General features: G+C 38.7%; 1 protein-coding gene across 6 annotated transcripts in view; it reads right to left on the bottom strand.

Moving 5' to 3' along the window:
- LOC138760566 (tyrosine-protein phosphatase non-receptor type 14-like) overlaps positions 1 to 17032 on the bottom strand; it is a 282028-nt gene that overhangs the window by 27104 nt on the left and 237892 nt on the right. For all 6 annotated transcript variants that reach the window (XM_069931296.1, XM_069931297.1, XM_069931300.1 and 3 more), the window contains 3 exons: positions 15511 to 15586; positions 12177 to 13642; positions 11425 to 11571 (listed from right to left, as the gene is read on the bottom strand). In XM_069931296.1, the coding sequence (XP_069787397.1) occupies positions 11425 to 11571; positions 12177 to 13642; positions 15511 to 15586 (1689 nt within the window). The remainder of the gene's footprint in view (positions 1 to 11424; positions 11572 to 12176; positions 13643 to 15510; positions 15587 to 17032) is intronic.

The raw sequence follows: 17032 nt of genomic DNA, 5'->3' as shown, positions 1-17032 counted from the left end.
TCTAGCCCTCTGAACACCCCCTTCCCTCTCCATTCAGTGCTGAAATTTTATTCAGGTGCCTGTCTAGTTTTTGCTCATACCTCAATGAAGCCCAAAACGTTGGTTATGTATCTTTATCTTTCCTGCATGAAGAACACTGTGTGACTTGCTGAGTTCATATAAACCACCTTACAACAATTAATAAAGTGCACAAAAACTAAGGCAGTATCTTTGGTTTCATTGATTATTCAGGAATCTGATAGCAGTGGGGAAGAAGCTGCCCTTGTGCCACTGAGTGCTTGTCTTTAGGCTCCTGTACCTTTTTCCTGATGGTAGCAGAGTGGCCTGGGTGGTGGGGATCTTTGAAGATAGAGGCTGCTTTTTTTAAGACGCCACCTCTTGTAGATGTCCTTGATGTAGTGAAGTATGGTGCCTGTGATTTTGCAGGCCAAGTTAACAACCCTCTGGAGTTTTATTTTGTCCTGAGTTGGCAGCTCCATACCAGACAGTGAGGTGACCAGTCAGACACGGTACACACATTGAAGCTTTTGAGAGTCTTTGGTGACATATTGATTCTCCTCATACACCTTGCAAAGTATAGCCGCTGGAAAGCTTTCTTCATGTTTGTATCGACATGGAGGCTCCATGACAGATCCTTGGAGATGTGGACACCCAAGAAATTTTGGCAAACTACAAATTTAATGAATGATGGGAGGCCACTGGCTATGACACTAAATTCTGTTGGCTGCATTGACCAAATTGTTGAGCCATTACCATTCACAGCTTCTCATTATTTGTACATAATTTTCCTTTAAGCCAAGTTTGCTACTTTGCAGAGAAATAATCAAACACTATGACATCGATAACTATGACATTTTTAAGTTGGAAGCACATTTGTTTCCACAAATAAAAAAGAGCAATTGTTCCCTCAAAAGAATTTGAAAAGTATTTGCCCTGGACAGCCATGGCCTCCAGAACCATGCCACACTGTTTGATTCAGTGTGTACCCACCAATCATCCACTGGGAGCCCTGCACCCAGACAGAGGATTATCAAAGCTCATGGGCATGGCTGGAATCACAAGAGAAAAAATTTGTTTAAAAATATTAAGTATTTTTAAGTTAATCTTCATTTAGAAAAGTTTCTGATTGTCAATTAAAATGAAAATAAAATAACTAAATAACATGACGGCTTTCTTTTTTGAAGGGAGCTTTATGTCTCCCATTCACCTGGTCAGACATGAGGGTTTATCAGCACAGAGCGGTGAAATGTACAGAAATTTGTGCCAACTCATCTCCACAATGAGTGCACGTCAGCAGCAGAGTGGCGGTGCACAGATCTGACTGCAGGGCAGAAGAAACCATTGTCAATTTACACTAAGGGTAATAGCACACGCAGCAGAGTGGAAAACTTGACCTATCCAGTTCTATCAGATACCTCCAACTCCTTGACTTATCATTATCACTGTGGCCAACACAAGTAGATCTAGTAGTTAAGAATGGTTGCCTTCATCAGCCGTGGCAATGAGTTTAAAAGTCAGGAGGTCATGTTGCAGTTGTAAGAAGCTTTGGTTGGACACATTTGGAGTACTGTATGCATTTCTGGTCACCATTGCAGGAAGGACCGCGATGCTCTGGAGAGGGCGCTGAAAAGATTCTAAAGGATTTGCCTGGATTAAAAAGTACAATAGAACCCCTGGTACCGGCACCTATGGAGATTGGTATATGTCAGATATGTAAATTTTATGGTTGCTTGAGATTGCAGGATTGACATACTAATAGTGAGGTGCACCAATTCTGAACTTCCATATGTTTTACCTATTCATTTTCTTTTGCCAGTTGCTTTTGCCTGTCTTTTCTTGAATTCCAGATAACAGGACTTTTACTGTGTTAGCTACAAGGAGAGACTGGTCAACTTGAATTGTTTCTCTGAAGTATCAGAGATTAGGTGGCGACCTGATAAAAATTTATCAATGAAAACTCTGCCCTCTTGTCTTTGATACTCCTGCCATGGGGGAAAAAAATCTCTCTACCATATCTACAGTATGTTTTTTATAATGTTATACACAGGTCAATGCTCACCATGTCAGGGGAAACAAACCCACTCCATGCAATTTCTCCCCATCATAAAACCTTCCAATCTAGGACATATCCTGGTGAATCTCCTTTCCACACTCTCCAGTACTACCACATCCTTTCCATGGTGTGGTGAGCAGAACTGCACACAATAGGACAAGTGTGGTGCAACCAGTGTTTTTATAAAATTACAACATAATGTCCCTGCTTTTACAAAGAATGCCCCAAACAATGCATGCAAGTATACCATATGCCTTCTTCACCACCTGTGGATACATTGTATACAATGGTTTCAAACCCATTCAGTTACCAACAGAATAATTATCTTTAAATGCTCAGATATTTTAAAAAAATTTAAAAAAGAACAAATTGCCTGGACAATCTGGTAGTGCCTGTTATTCATAGACCAATACAGCTCAGAAACAAGCCCCTCAGCCTTCCAAAACAATGCCAACTATCAAACAACAGTACATGCTAATCCTACACTAATCCCACTCCATCACTTGCAGATTAAATAGATTTTTCATTAGTTCACATTGCCTTTTGCCACACATGAATTTATTATCTTTCAAAGGCGCTACTGAAACAAGGGAGGTATGGAGAAGTTTTGAAGGATTTGAGTTGGCTTTGGCTATCAAACAAGTATTACGCTAAAAGACGTTAAGAAAAAAGTAATTTGTTCAAGGCTACAAGATTCTCCTTTGTATCTATCTTGTATCTGCCAAGATTTCAAAGAGCCAAAATGAAAGTAAAAAGAGAATCTGAACCATTGTACACACAAAAAATATGATACTCGCTACCTTTTAAGGGTCTGCTATTCAAAATTATATCCAAGATCAACACACCTCAAATTTCTGTATTAGAAAACATTAAATGCACCTAATCCCCTTTTCTATTCTTGCAAAAATAAAGAATCTAAAGGATATATTCAGGGCTTATGATACACACCATAAACGTCAGTTTGAACTTGGGTATAGACAAATTGGTAAAAATAATGCATGTAACATTAACCAGAGACTTTTCATCCCACTTCAACACAGCACTCAATTTTCAAGGGAAACAGAACTTTCACTAACTCTACATGTAGAAATGGCAAATTATATTCTTCTAGGAAATACAGTACCAGCAGAATGGCTCAAAGAAAGAACATCTTATTGTGTTATAGTACCGTGTTCTAGCAGCTGTAAGTATTCTGAAGTACTGAGCTAGCAAAAACAAAAAAGAAACTGGACCCCTGTGGCACAAAAGAAGGTGACCGAGTAAACAGTCAGGCAAATTTTGGAAGATCAGAAAAGGATTTACAAGAGCAAGTTAGATAATGGTTTTAATGTAATCTTTATGCTTATATAATAGAACTAGTTGAAGGAGAAATATGGAGTTAAAAACAAGGATTTAAAAATTAGTATATGGCACAGCAGGCAGCCAGTCAAAAAAAAAGTAAGGGTAGAGTTGATCAGGGATCAGGACTTGTGTGGGAAAAGAGCAGATATCAATGTTTGGAAATGTTCTGGTTGATGTTGGCAAAAGCTGGAGATTATGAACAGGTAAGAACAATGATCTGGAGGGAAGAAAGATACGTTAAGGAATTTAGCAAAGCGTTCAAAGGCAGGGGCTATCTGTAACCCATTTTGAAAGTGGAATTTCCAAAGATGGCTTAATTGCAGACTTTGACGTTCAGCTCAGGAACAAACAAAACTAGGTTTGTAGCTGACAGGACACCACAAGTGCATTAACAGGTAGATGAAAAGAACATAGAACAGGGCCCTTCAACTCTCGATGTCGTGTCGATCTACAGTGCCCTCCATAATGTTTGCGACAAAGACACATTTTTAATTTGCCCCTGTGTTCCACAGTTTTGCATTTGTCATCAAACAATTCACATGCAATGAAAGTGCACATTCCAGATTTTATTCAAGGGTATTTGTATATATTTTGGTTTGACCATAATGAAATTATAGCACATTTTGTACATCATTTCTAGGCACCATAATGTTTGGGCCATTTGGCTTCACAGGTGTTTGTGAGGACTCAGGTATGTTTAATTGCTTCATTGGTGCAGGTAGAAGAGAGCTGGGTTTGCCTCTAAGCTTTTGATCACCTTTGGAGTTTGTAGTTGCCATTTTTCAACATGAGGACCAGAGTTATGGCAATGAAAGTAAAAAAAAAAGTAATTATGAAGCTGGAAAATAAGAACAATAAGAGATTTCACCAAAACCATAGAATCACCAAAATCAACGGTTTGGAACATCTTTAAGAAGAGCATTCGGAAAGGAACTGGTATTCCAAGGAAGTTCTCCACTGATGATGACAGAAGAATTCTCATCATAGTAAACTCCCTAACTACATTCTACAGGAGGCAGGTTTGGCTATATCAATGACTACTGTCCACAGAAGGCATCATGAACAGAAATTCAGAGGCTACAAACCACTAGTTGGCCACAGAAAGGATGACCAGATTACAGATTTCCAAGAAGTATTTAAAAGAGCCTGCAGAATTCTAGAAAAACTCTTGTGGACTGATGAGAGCAAGATTAAACTGTATCAGAGTGTTGGCAAGAGCAAAGTGTGGAGGTGCAGAGTAACTACCCAAGTTCCAAAGCATACCACCTTTGTCATGGTTGGCTTTAGCAGTAGGTTTGGGATCATTGCCTTCAGAATTAGAATTTATTGTCATGAACAAGTCATGAAATTCGGTGTTTTACAGCACCACCTTAGTACAAACGTTCATATTATAACCATCTTACAACATTGCAATGAAAAAATAAAAATAATAGTCCATGAATAATAATAATAATTATTATTCAGGAATCTGATGGCAATGGGGAAGAAGCTGTCCTTGTGCCATGAAGTTGTAGTCTTAAGGCCCCTGTACCATTTTCCCAATGGTAGCAGAGTAAAGAGGGCACGGCCTGGGAGGTGGGGGTCCTTGAGGCTGCTTTTTTTAAGAAAATACCTCTTATAGATGTCCGTGATGGAGTGAAGTCTGGTACCTGTGATGTCATAGGCTGAGTTAACAACCATCTGGAGTTTATTCTTGTCCTGAGAGTTGGTGCCTCCATTCCAGGCAGTGATGCAAACCAGCCAGAATGCTCTACAACAGTACACCTGTAGAAGTTTACCAGAGTCTGCGGTGACATACTGAATCTCCTCAGACACCACACAAAGTAAAGTCGCTGGCAAGCCTTCCTTGTGATTGCATTAACATGGAGGCTCCAGAACAGATCCTCGGAGATGTTGACACCCTAGAATTTGAAGTTCTTGACCCTCTCCACTACTGAACCTTCAATGACGACTAGGTCGTATTCCCTGACTTCCTTTTGAAGTCCACAATCATCTCCTTGGTTTTGCTGATGTTGAGCACAAGGTTGTTGTCATTACACCATTCAACGAGCTGATCTATCTCCCTCCTGTACACTTCCTCATTACTGTTTGTGATTAGCTCACAGCTGTGGTGTCACCGGCAAACTTGTAGATAGCATTGGAATTGTGCTTGGCCACACAGTCATTGGTGTATAATGTGTACAGCAGTGGGCTAAGCACACATCCTTGGGGTGCGCCTGTGTTATAATCAGTGAAGAGGAGATGTTGGTTACAATTTGTACTGACTGTGGTCTTCTAATGAGAAAGTCAAGGATCCAGTTGCAGAGGGGAGTACAGAGGCCTAGAGTTTGTAGCTTCTTGACCAGCACTGAGGGAATAGTAGTATTGAAGGTAGAGCTGTAGTTGATGAAGGGCAGCTGTATGTATGAATTGCTGTTTTCAAGGTTATCCAGAGCTGAGTGGAGAGCCAGTGATATTGCATCTATTGCAAAGTGATTGTGACAAAAGGTGAATTGCAGTGGCTCCACATCTTTGCTTTGGTACATGTTAATTCTGGCCATGACCAGCCTCCCAAAGCATTTAATCACAGTAGAAGTTAATGCTACTGGGTTGTAGTCACTGAGGCAGCTCACACTACTCTTTGGTACCAGGATGATTGATGGCCTTTTTTGAAGCAGGTGAGAACTTGTGACTGCCCCAGTGAGAGGTTGAAAATCTTTGTGAACACTCTAGCTAGTTGGTTGATGCAGATTTTTGGTACCCTGCCAGGTGTGACATCAGAGCCTGACATCTTGATATAGGATGAAGCACCGTTCAATGTGTTTGGTGGCATTTGCACGAACCTGAGCATGTATGATTTTCTATACACCTTAGAATTCATTTTGCTACTGCCATTAGCAGTTATATCATCAATGAAGAGAGGTGGCAGCTATATATGCCCAGGCCATAACACACTCATCACCAAGTTCCCAGACGAGGTGATATCTTTGGATCTTGGGCAGTTCCTTTACGCCTCCACACTTTGCTCTTGCCCACACTCTGATACAAGTTAATCCTGGTCTCAATTGTCCAGAAGACATTATTCCAGAATTATGCAGGCCCTTTTAAATACTTCTTGGCAAATTGTAATCTGGCCATCCTGTTTCTGTGGTTAACTAGTGTAACTTCTGTATTTCTGTTCATGGAGTCTTCTGTGGACTGTAGTCATTGTCATATCTACACCTGCCTCCTGAATAAGGACAGTCAGATCAGAAACATGTGTTTGGGTTTTTTTCCATTATGATGTGAATTCTTCCCTCATTAGCAGTGGTGGTTTTCCTTAGAATACCAGTTCCTTTTCGATTATCAGTATATACTTCTTCAAGATGTTCCAAAAAGTTGATTTTGGCAATCCTATGATTTAGATCTCTTACTTTCCAGGCTCATAATGGCTTCTTTGACTTTCATTGGCACATCTCTGGTCCTCATGTTGAAAAATGACAACTACAAACTCCAAAAGTGATCAAAAGCTGAGAATCAAGCCTCGTTCTCTTATACTTGCATGAATGAAGCAATTAAATATACCCAAGTAATCACAAACACTTATGGAACCAAATATCCCATACATTATGGTGCTCTGAAATGAGGGGACTTTATTATTTCTACATGGTCAAACCAAGATGTATGGAAATAACATTCAATAAAATCTAGAACGTGGATTTTAATTACGTGATTTGTTTGATTACAAATGTAAAACTGTGGAGCATAAGGACAAATAAATGAAAAAAAGTGTCTTTATCCCACACATTATGGAGGGCAATATACATAAACATACTCATCAATCAATCTAATCCTTCCCTCCCTCACAGCCCATTACCATCCGGGAAAGAGTTGGCAGTTCGTATACTCATGTTTCTGTATTATATTAATGAAAATGAACAGGAAGACTAATCAAGAACTTAATATTGGCCAAGGTCCTATAAAATGGAGACACGGTAAAGAAGTTATGAATGGTGTCAGAGAAATTTAACCAAGTTGTCAGCAATTTACCAAAAAACACAAAATGAAGACTCATTTATCAATTGAAGATTTGTGTCCCAATCCTCTCCCAAGAATACTCTATTCAAATAACACTCCCAATCATTCTTCATCCTGGTCACTGAAGTTGTTCTCAATTCCATTAAATTATTACAAATATTTGATATTAATTCTCCATGGGAAAATTGCAAATCAAAAAATACATCAAGAATATTTACTTCAGAGATTCATGGTAAGTCAGAAATTTTGGACTGAACCAAATACCTAATATCTAAAAAGATGCCAATTAATTAAATTTTGCTGTTAATTGTCAAAAGAAGCAAATTTATAAAAAAAATCCTTAAAACTTTAGCTACCTAATCTATACCATTCCTTAAAACCTAAGTCTAACAAAGATGGTTGGAAAAGATGATTAGCTACAATAGGAGTGGCAAGAGAAAAATTATGATAACCGAAACATTTCCTAAATTGTGTCCATATCCTCAGTCTGTATCTTGTTATTGGATTCTTAGTCAATTTAGTGAAAAAGGTAAAAATGAACCCAAAATAGCCAACGTATATGTCTTTTTAGAAAAATTCAATTCCATTTCTACCCATGAAGGGCGGTTTGCAAGTTTATCATTTTGCACAAGAAACTGTTTGTTGCAGTTTAAGATGGTGCACAGATTACATATGTCTAATGTTAAATTATCTTGTTTTTAATCCTGATATGGATCCTCTATGTGATAAATGTAACATTTTTGAAGCCTCCTTGATTCATATCTTTTGGGAGTGTCTGAACTTTGAACATTTTTGGAAGGAGTTTAAACTTTATCAATGATCCTTAAGATTAAATTAGAACCATATCCTTTGATTGCTATATTTGTTTTTTTTCTTTAATAGAGGAAATACTTCTTGAGAGGTGCTCAATTCAGAAGAGAATCTTAGGTTTTGCTTTGTTGATAGCTAGACGAACAATTTTGATGAAGTGGAAAGATAATGTTTCACCCACTCACATTCAATGGTTACATTATTACCATGTCTTATTTAAGTTTTTAAAAAAAGTAGATATAATATTAAAGATGTAATGACTGAATTTGATAAGATGTGGGGCCCATTCATAGATTATTATCATAATCTGAGGATTTGAACAGTGTGGATGCTCCGAGGATTTCCTCCCTGATTTTGATTCATATTCGCAATTATACAGATAACCTTATTTTGTTGGGGGGGGGGGGGTGGGTAGATTAATAGGAAGATTTTTTTAATTATTCAATTATATTAAAAGACTAATAAATAAAGAGGCCTTTAACTATAGATTATGGATCATATAGAACAATATGATTACATTAAAGGTGTATAACATATTCTGTATAAGGGAATTTTATGTGTATTATTAATTTTGGTCATGAGTTATGATTTAATTGCTTAATTATTATAGAATTAATATCCCTTGTGTAAAGAGTTTTTATTAAACAATAAAAACATATTAAAAAGAAAATTTTTTTTGCCTACATAGAGATAACGTAGTTAGATCACCAGCATCCTGGAGTGACCATGCCAGATGCATTGGTTTTGTCAGAACAGGTGAAATGTGGAACAAGAGTAGTATACTTTCTCACAGATGAGGTACAGAGATGTTAAAAGGCCTTGGACAAAGCTCTCAGTTTTAAAAGTCTATGTATCAATCTAACTATCAAGATAACAAAATGTGGAATTAGAGGTAGAGAAACAATAAATTCAACATCTCTTATAGTCACTTAGTGGGATATGTCATTTGGTGTGCATTGATAACATTAACTTTAAAAAGACGTTCTTAAGTGTTGTTTGGCAAGCGTGAATTTATTTTTACATTGTTTCTCGTGCTTTTATAAAATTGTCTTTTCTTGTTCAATGCTTTACTTATGTTTATACAGTAAAACCCCTGTTATCCAAAATTCAGGCAACCAACATATTAATTGAGGAAAAGCAATTAATTAAAAATAAATAAATAAGAATAAATAACAATTAAAATAAAAGTTTAAAATAGTAAAAGCAAATCTTCTCTGAAGTAACACATAAACCTTTGGTGAAGATGGGAGCAAATATTCAGCCAGCGGAGTGCCCTGGTTATGCTTTGCTCATAATAGCTGTTTGAATAAAGTTGTGTTTAAATAAAATGGCGTCCCCCAAGATGAAGAGCTGGTTGATGTCGCTCGCTGTTGGGGTGACTTTCTTAAAGTGTTTCCTTATACCTGCTTAGTAAGGGTTTTTATCTTATTAGTATATTATTAAGTATATTAGCAAAGAAAAGGTACAAGGACTGCCTAAAGAAATCTCTTGGTGCCTGCCACATTGACCACCGCCAGTGGGCTGATAACGCCTCAAACCGTGCATCTTGGCGCCTCACAGTTTGGCGGGCAGCAGCCTCCTTTGAAGAAGACCGCAGAGCCCACCTCACTGACAAAAGGCAAAGGAGGAAAAACCCAACACCCAACCCCAACCAACCAATTTTCCCTTGCAACCGCTGCAATCGTGTCTGCCTGTCCCGCATCGGACTGGTCAGCCACAAACGAGCCTGCAGCTGACGTGGACTTTTTACCCCCTCCATAAATCTTCGTCCGCGAAGCCAAGCCAAAGAAAGAGTAAGGGTTTATCTGTAAACTTGGGGGAAAGGGCTTTAATTATATACAGTGCAATGTTTTATTGTTTCTCATTCGGGTGGCTCTCTGGAGGGCAAGGAAGATGTTGCAACAGGTAAATGTTTTCAAAGAATGTGACTGAAAATAAAGTAAAATGCTTAAGATTTATATATTCATGTAAAGTTTGTTCAGTATAGTATTTTTGCCTTTTAAATTGTTTACTCTTAATGCATGTGTATTCATTCGGCATTTTAAGAGTCAGCATCAAGGAACCAGAAAATTTGCTCATCTGGCATCCACCAATCCCAGTCATGTGTTGGAAAGCTGTGGTTGCATGCTGCTGTGCTGGGTAGTCATGCAAATGTAGTGATGAATTGCCTCAAGCATTGGTGTGGAGATGCTCCCTGTGAGAGCTAGTGTTGGGTATGCTGCAGCTGCTCCACATTGAGATGTTTGACTTGGAATTACTCCCTTGCCTGCATTCAGATCCACGGTTAATTCAGCAAATATAATAATTGAAGAGCAATTAACAGAGTTCATTACAAACACTGATTTTAGTTAAGGTTTCACATCATGTGGAAAATAACTATCGAATGATTACTCCAGTTGTATTTGTCTTATCATCACTTGAGTGTCTTTTCTTTTATTTTATAATGTAGCTGTCTGCTATGAAGAAACACACACGCTTGCAGTGTGGGAGGCTAAGCTCTGAGATTTATTGAGGCTGGAAAGGCTCCTTTTATACAGTTGGAGCTCCTACCATTGGGTTGATTGGCTGACATCAGCCGCATGAATAACAAAAATGGGATTCCTGCCCGCGGGAACATTCTTGCATATGAATACCCTTCTTCCCCAGCCTGGTGTTGCTCTGTTAGCTGGGCAGCCTGGCCAACGCCAGTTTAGGGCTGCTGGTCTTGTACTGCCCCAGCTCCAACCATGTCGGTTCGCTACACTAGGGGTCATGTTAGTGAGTAATGGCGCTGTTTTATTATTGCGCGTTGTGCCGGCCGAATCTCCGCAGTTGTAGGCCGCCACAATAAAATGCAACAGGTACAAGCAATTTGACACAACCAATCACATATTGTTCACAACATTAATCTTTCTTCCATGTCATTGAAGCTGTTACTATAAAGAAGAAGATTTTGCTGAGTCTGTAGTTTTATTCTATTTAGTTTTCATGTTCCATATTGTTTACGTGTAATCTTCTAGACTGCTGGGTCAGTGGTTTCTTTAAACCCTAACAAGATTTGCAGTTTATTTACAGGTTAATTGAAAGATTGTATTGCATAATTTATTTTTATTCTTTCAAAAGTCACATGAAAATAAACTCCACATCTGGATCAATTAATTATTGAATAATTGGAACTGAGTAACAAATAACAAATTAAAAGAAGTTTGCACTCAACACTGCAGAATGAAAGAAACATTGCTCACCCTTTCATCCATTGGGACTTTTGAGGTGTCATCTTGGCTTTCTTCAAGCACAGGAACTCTGGCCATCGACAGGCCATTAAGGGCTGCCCACTTGAGTGGTCCTATCTTCTGGGCTTCTGCTGCTGCCAGTTTCTGCTTTTCTAAATTCTTGGGCAGACAAAGACCCACTTATGTCAATGCAACAGATTTTAAAAGAGTAAAACCTTGTCTGAAATTTTACAATTGTTTCAATTTTCTCAACCAAGAATTGAATCCAATAACAATTACTGATGAAATTTTTCCCCCAATTCTGGATGGTACACAAAAAAATATTTATTGTTGTTTGCAATTATGCACTGTTACAAATGATTACATTTTGCCAAATTAAACATTAACATACTATTTCATGAATCAAAAAAAAAATCAGGGTTTGAAATCAATGATATAAGGGAAGATTTTTTTTTAAACCTCTTTCAAATCCCAAAACACAAATGTTGCTGGACTAGAAGAATGTAAAAAATTCTTGGATTGCAAATTTCTGAAGGAATCATAATTTGACTCTTCTGTGCCTTTGTTGTTGCCAAAATCCAACACTGAGATTTTAATAATATATTTTTATGCCAGATTGAAAAAAAACATTTTTCAATTGGATTGCATGGCTAACGAAGTATGATTCACGTGCACAAATTCTTTGTAAATTAAAATGCACATTTTATATATTAGCTTCTGTGTGTAAATAGATTTCAATAATACAAAAAGAAAGTGAGAATTACCCTCAACATGATTTCCCTTTCCACAATGCTGTCTTCAGTGGAAAAAAGTTCAGACACAGGTCTTTCTTTGACAGGTTCCTTTTTGACGCGCTCTTTCACACTTGTTAAGTCAGGCTCAGAAATAGATGGCCCGAGTGAAGATCCATTCAGTATCATTTGCTCATTTCTTGAGAAAGCATCTAGTTCAGGACCTGGCAGTTTGGTCCTGACAATAAGTTCGGCACTTTTATCTTGTTCTTGTCTTAAGACTCCATTGCTTAAGCTCTTTTTGTTTCCTGGATATTCAGGAGGGGGCTTGTTTGGTATTTTTGCCAATGCTGCCTGCAGCTGGGCCCTGTAGCCCATTGTGTCATTAAATGCTGGGATTTGAACATCATAATCAGGGGTCTCTTCTTCATCTTCACTGTCACTGCTGTGAATTAGCATTGTGGCATCTGACAGTGTCTTCTTATGTTGATATGGAGGTTGCTGTTGAACCTCTTGCACCTGGCCCTCCTGGCGACGTTGATCACGCATGGTGTTTCTCCGCTGTGGGACTGAAGCACTCAAAGTCTTCAGTGCCATGGCCTCCATACCACGGACCATGCTGCTGATTACCTCAAGGCTATGTCGTTTGTTAACAGCTGCATGGTGTTTGGCTGTTGTGAGGGGCTCACTGACCTCTTGTAAGGACTGGTGAACCACAGGCGAACTATCCTCTTGGAATGTCTTTACAAAGAGTTGGACTCTCCGACTGACCAAGTCAGGACTGCTGCCACTCACATACTTATGGCGGTGACTGGCAAGGTCTGGCGTACTGGTGGCAGGCCGAGGTCGTGGGTACGGAGGGGGCGGTCTGCAAAAATGGTTCCTCAACATGTGTGCAGTACTGTAATTCTGAGTGCTCTGTAGTTGCATATTGGCCAGTTCCGGGGTGCTAACTGTGTGGGAGATTGCACTGTTTGCAGTTCTGCTAGATGCTGGTTGGCTAGCATTGGGTTGGGCAGTTGAGGCCACAGGTTTTTTGTAACTGTGCTTCGACCCATAACGAGTGGGATACTGATCCCTGATCTCTGGTTGACTGTAAACCATCACTTCTGGCTGGTTGTATGCATGAGTGTTTCCAATATTAAGGTTCCTCAATGACTGGCTTTGACAATCCATGTGAATGATGCCTCGTTTCATTTGCCTCATTACAGTCTCGTAGTCAGGTGTGGGCCGATACGAGGGCACAATGATAGCGCTGTGCCTGTGGCTGGGGATGTAATCTGCACGCATGATGTCACTTCCAGGAATGCTGAGATTAGAGGATACTGGAGAGGCCTGGATGAAGTTTTGTGAATGATTTAATGAGTTCGTACTGGGAGCACTATACACACTGCCATTTGGCACAGTTCCATTCATATAATTATATTCCATTGGACATCTGTCCAAGCTAGTCTGAGATCTGTAGTAGAACCCTTCCTCATTGCCATGGTAAATACTATCTGCATAAAGGAAAATGCAAAATTAAAAATATGGTGATGCAAAAAATATTCATCAGCTCAAGGGTTGCAGAGGTGACATTTCAATCTGCAACAAACAGCTAGATTTATGCACTAAACTAAATGTCACAAGAGAACACTTATTTCTGTTGCATGCAAATGATTTATTGAAAGACTGAAGAAATATATTTGAATTTTACATATTGCATGCATTTTGTAATTCCTTTCACTGAATAGTATTAAGAGCGCAATGCAATTAAAAACTCAATTGAAATCTGCCTTCCATTGCATATTATTTAAGATTCAGTAATTCCTGATGGAATGATTCAATAATACCTAATGAGATATGGCTTCTCGCTTGTCCAGTTGCCTTCCACCTATCCACCTTAATACAGTGTACAAGGTGCTCCCCTACTTAAGATGGTCCAACTTGTGATACGTGATACGCTGCTCTCTCGCGAGACTGGGCGCTGGCAGCATTGGGCAAGAGTATTGCACAGCATACTCTTTTGCAATGCTGACTCAACCACAGTTGTAGCCATCAATAAGTGTCAATGACGCAGTGCGTTCTACGAGCATCATCACAAGAGAGTGAAATTGATGACCCTGTCGCTTCAGCATCCCCACCATCCAGCAATTAATTTTATTTTAATGCTTCAAACATTCTTCATGCCACTGTGCTTTCAGCTGTGTATGTTATTTTTTTTTAAATAAAGGTATTCAAAATTCAATTATATAAAATGGTACGGTATTCTTTTCCAACTTATGACTTTTTTCGACTTACAATGGGTTTGCCGGAATATAACCCATCGTAAGTTGAGGAGCACCTGTACACTAAACACTGCATTACTGACATCGCATAGTTCCTCACAGATGATACAAAGGTTAGTGGAGAAGCAGGAAGTATTGAGGAAACAGGGAGGCTGCAGAAGGACTCAAACAGATTAGGAGAGCGGGCAGAGATGTTGCAAATGAAATACAATGTCAGAAAATATACAGTCATGTACTTTGGTAGAAAAAATAAATAGGGCAGACTATTTTTTTTTAAAATGGGGAGAAAATTGAAAATAACCAGATGCAAAGAGACCTGGTTGTACTTGTGCAGGATAGTCTGAAGGTAAACCTGCAGGTTGAGTTGGCGGCGAAGAAGGCAAATACAATGCTTGCATTTATTTCAAGAGGAATAGAATATTAAAGCAGGGATGTGATGTTGAGTCTTTATAAGGCACTGGTGAAACCTCACTTGGAGTATTGTGAGCAGTTTTGGGCTCCACATTTAAAAAAAAACATGATGACATAAGATGGTTCAGAGAAAGTTCACAACCCTTTCATTCCCAGAATCATCCTTATCATATGAACATTTGACAGCAGTTGGCCTCATTGGAAATTTAGGAGAATGAAGGGGGGATCTCATTGAAACATTTTAAAAGTTGAAAGGCATGGACAGAGTAAATGTAGAAAGGTTGTTTCCCATGGTGGGATAGTCTAGGACAAGAGGGCACAACTTCAGGATTTAAGGGCATCTGCTGAGAACAGAAATACAGAGGGATTTCTTCAGCTAGATGGTGATAAATCTTTGGAATTTGTTGCCACAGGTGATTGTAGAGGATATTTAAAGCAGAGATTAATAGGTTCTTGATTAGCCGGGGGCAGTGGGAAAATGAATCAGCTTATGATTAAATAGCAGGGCAGACTTGATTGGCTGAATAACCCAGTTATGATCCTATGTCTTGTAGTCACACAAATAGTCACAGTTCCTAGGAATACTTGAGAAACTAAGAGGTTTTGCAGAGAGTACAGTTTATGAAACAACCTGACATAAAGAAAAAATGTAGTCATTAGATGCACAAAAAACAAAGTCGGAAGAATACCTTGTGAGGTGTTTGTTTCAGCATAATCCCCATACTGGACGTGCATCGGTGGTAGTATAAAAGGTTGTTGCCTTGACTAAAAGACAAAAAAAGAGAAAACCACCAGTTATATCATTATACTTAAGAACCTTTATATTGTCATAATGTTACATTATCAATCAAAATTTCTTGGCAAAATCTTGAGAGCAGATTAAATCTATTGTAAGATTACAATCACAGATGTGAACCATTTATCTGGTTCTCTCCAATTTAACTTAATGATACTTAATACTTGGCTGACAAGTTGGCTGTGATTCAAAGCTATTAGCTTACAAAGGTTTTTAAAATTTCTTGGACATAAAACAATATATCGAACTGCTTTAGAAATTGAGATAAATTTGTGTGTTATTTACCAAAATGATGCCTATTTTGGGATCATTCAGTCAAAAAATTGAATGGCTGAGGGAAAAATAGCTAGAGAATTTGATTTAATTTGCATTTCCTCAAGATTCTTCCATAGCTATAATTTTGCAGCAAATCTGATCCACAATTAAACAGCATTTTCATCAAAAGTGCCAAATCTACAGTACATGGTTGGAATGAGCAAGGTTGAAGGAATACCGACTAACGCAGTATTGGGAATAGTACAGATGTTTACAAAGAAAAGCTTTGATGTCATAGTGCCATACAGCATGGAAAAGGTCCTTTGGCCCAATATATCCATGACCACTAAGTTGGCATTCTGGGCTCCTTCCATTTGTCATATCCTTCTAAGCCTCTCCTATTTATACAGCTGTCAAAATGTCTTGAACAACAAAATTGTGCTCCCAGATACAGTTTTGGCTGGCAATTCATTCTGGATGAGAGCCAGCATGGAAAAGGTTCCCCCTCAGGTCACTCTTAAAATTCGCCCCTCTCACCTGAAACCAATGCTCTCTTCTATAATTCCCCTCCCACCTGAAACCAATGTCCTCTACTGGAATTGTCTATCTCTTTTAGGTCACTGCTCAGCCTCCTGTACTCCATGAAATGAAGACCCAGCAACTCTTAAAATTTATTAATGTCTTTCTTTCAGCTGGGTTACCAGAACTTCACACAGTACTCCAAGTGTGCAGCTTTAGATAGCTGAATCATGAATTCTGAACTTTTGTACTCAATACACTGTCCAGTAAAGGCCAGTGTGCCAAACATAATCTTCACCTTGTTCGCTTGAGTCTCTTTGTTCTATAACATTCACCAGGCCATTGTGAAAATCCTACCATGGTTTGACTTGGCAAGTTTCAATACCACATACTTGTCAAATTTCACTTTTGCTTCTAGGTTTTACCCGTAGCTTCACTGTAAATCCTAGGTGCTGTGATTGTACTAAAAACACAGAAATGCTGAAGGAATTCAGAAGGTCTCGCAGCATCCATAGAAAGTAATGATATATAATTGACTTTTCAGGCCTGACCCCTTCTTTAAAGTATGAGTAAAAACTACTTGAATTAAAAAGTTGGGGAAAAGGAAAGAAAGAGCAGGGGAAAGGACTACAGGCCAACAG

The sequence above is a fragment of the Narcine bancroftii genome, chromosome 4 (assembly GCF_036971445.1).
Source record: "Narcine bancroftii isolate sNarBan1 chromosome 4, sNarBan1.hap1, whole genome shotgun sequence".
NCBI classification, from domain to species: domain Eukaryota; kingdom Metazoa; phylum Chordata; class Chondrichthyes; order Torpediniformes; family Narcinidae; genus Narcine; species Narcine bancroftii.
The sequence above is the reverse complement of the archived record's forward strand: the minus strand, read 5'-3'. Positions and strand labels throughout refer to the sequence as shown.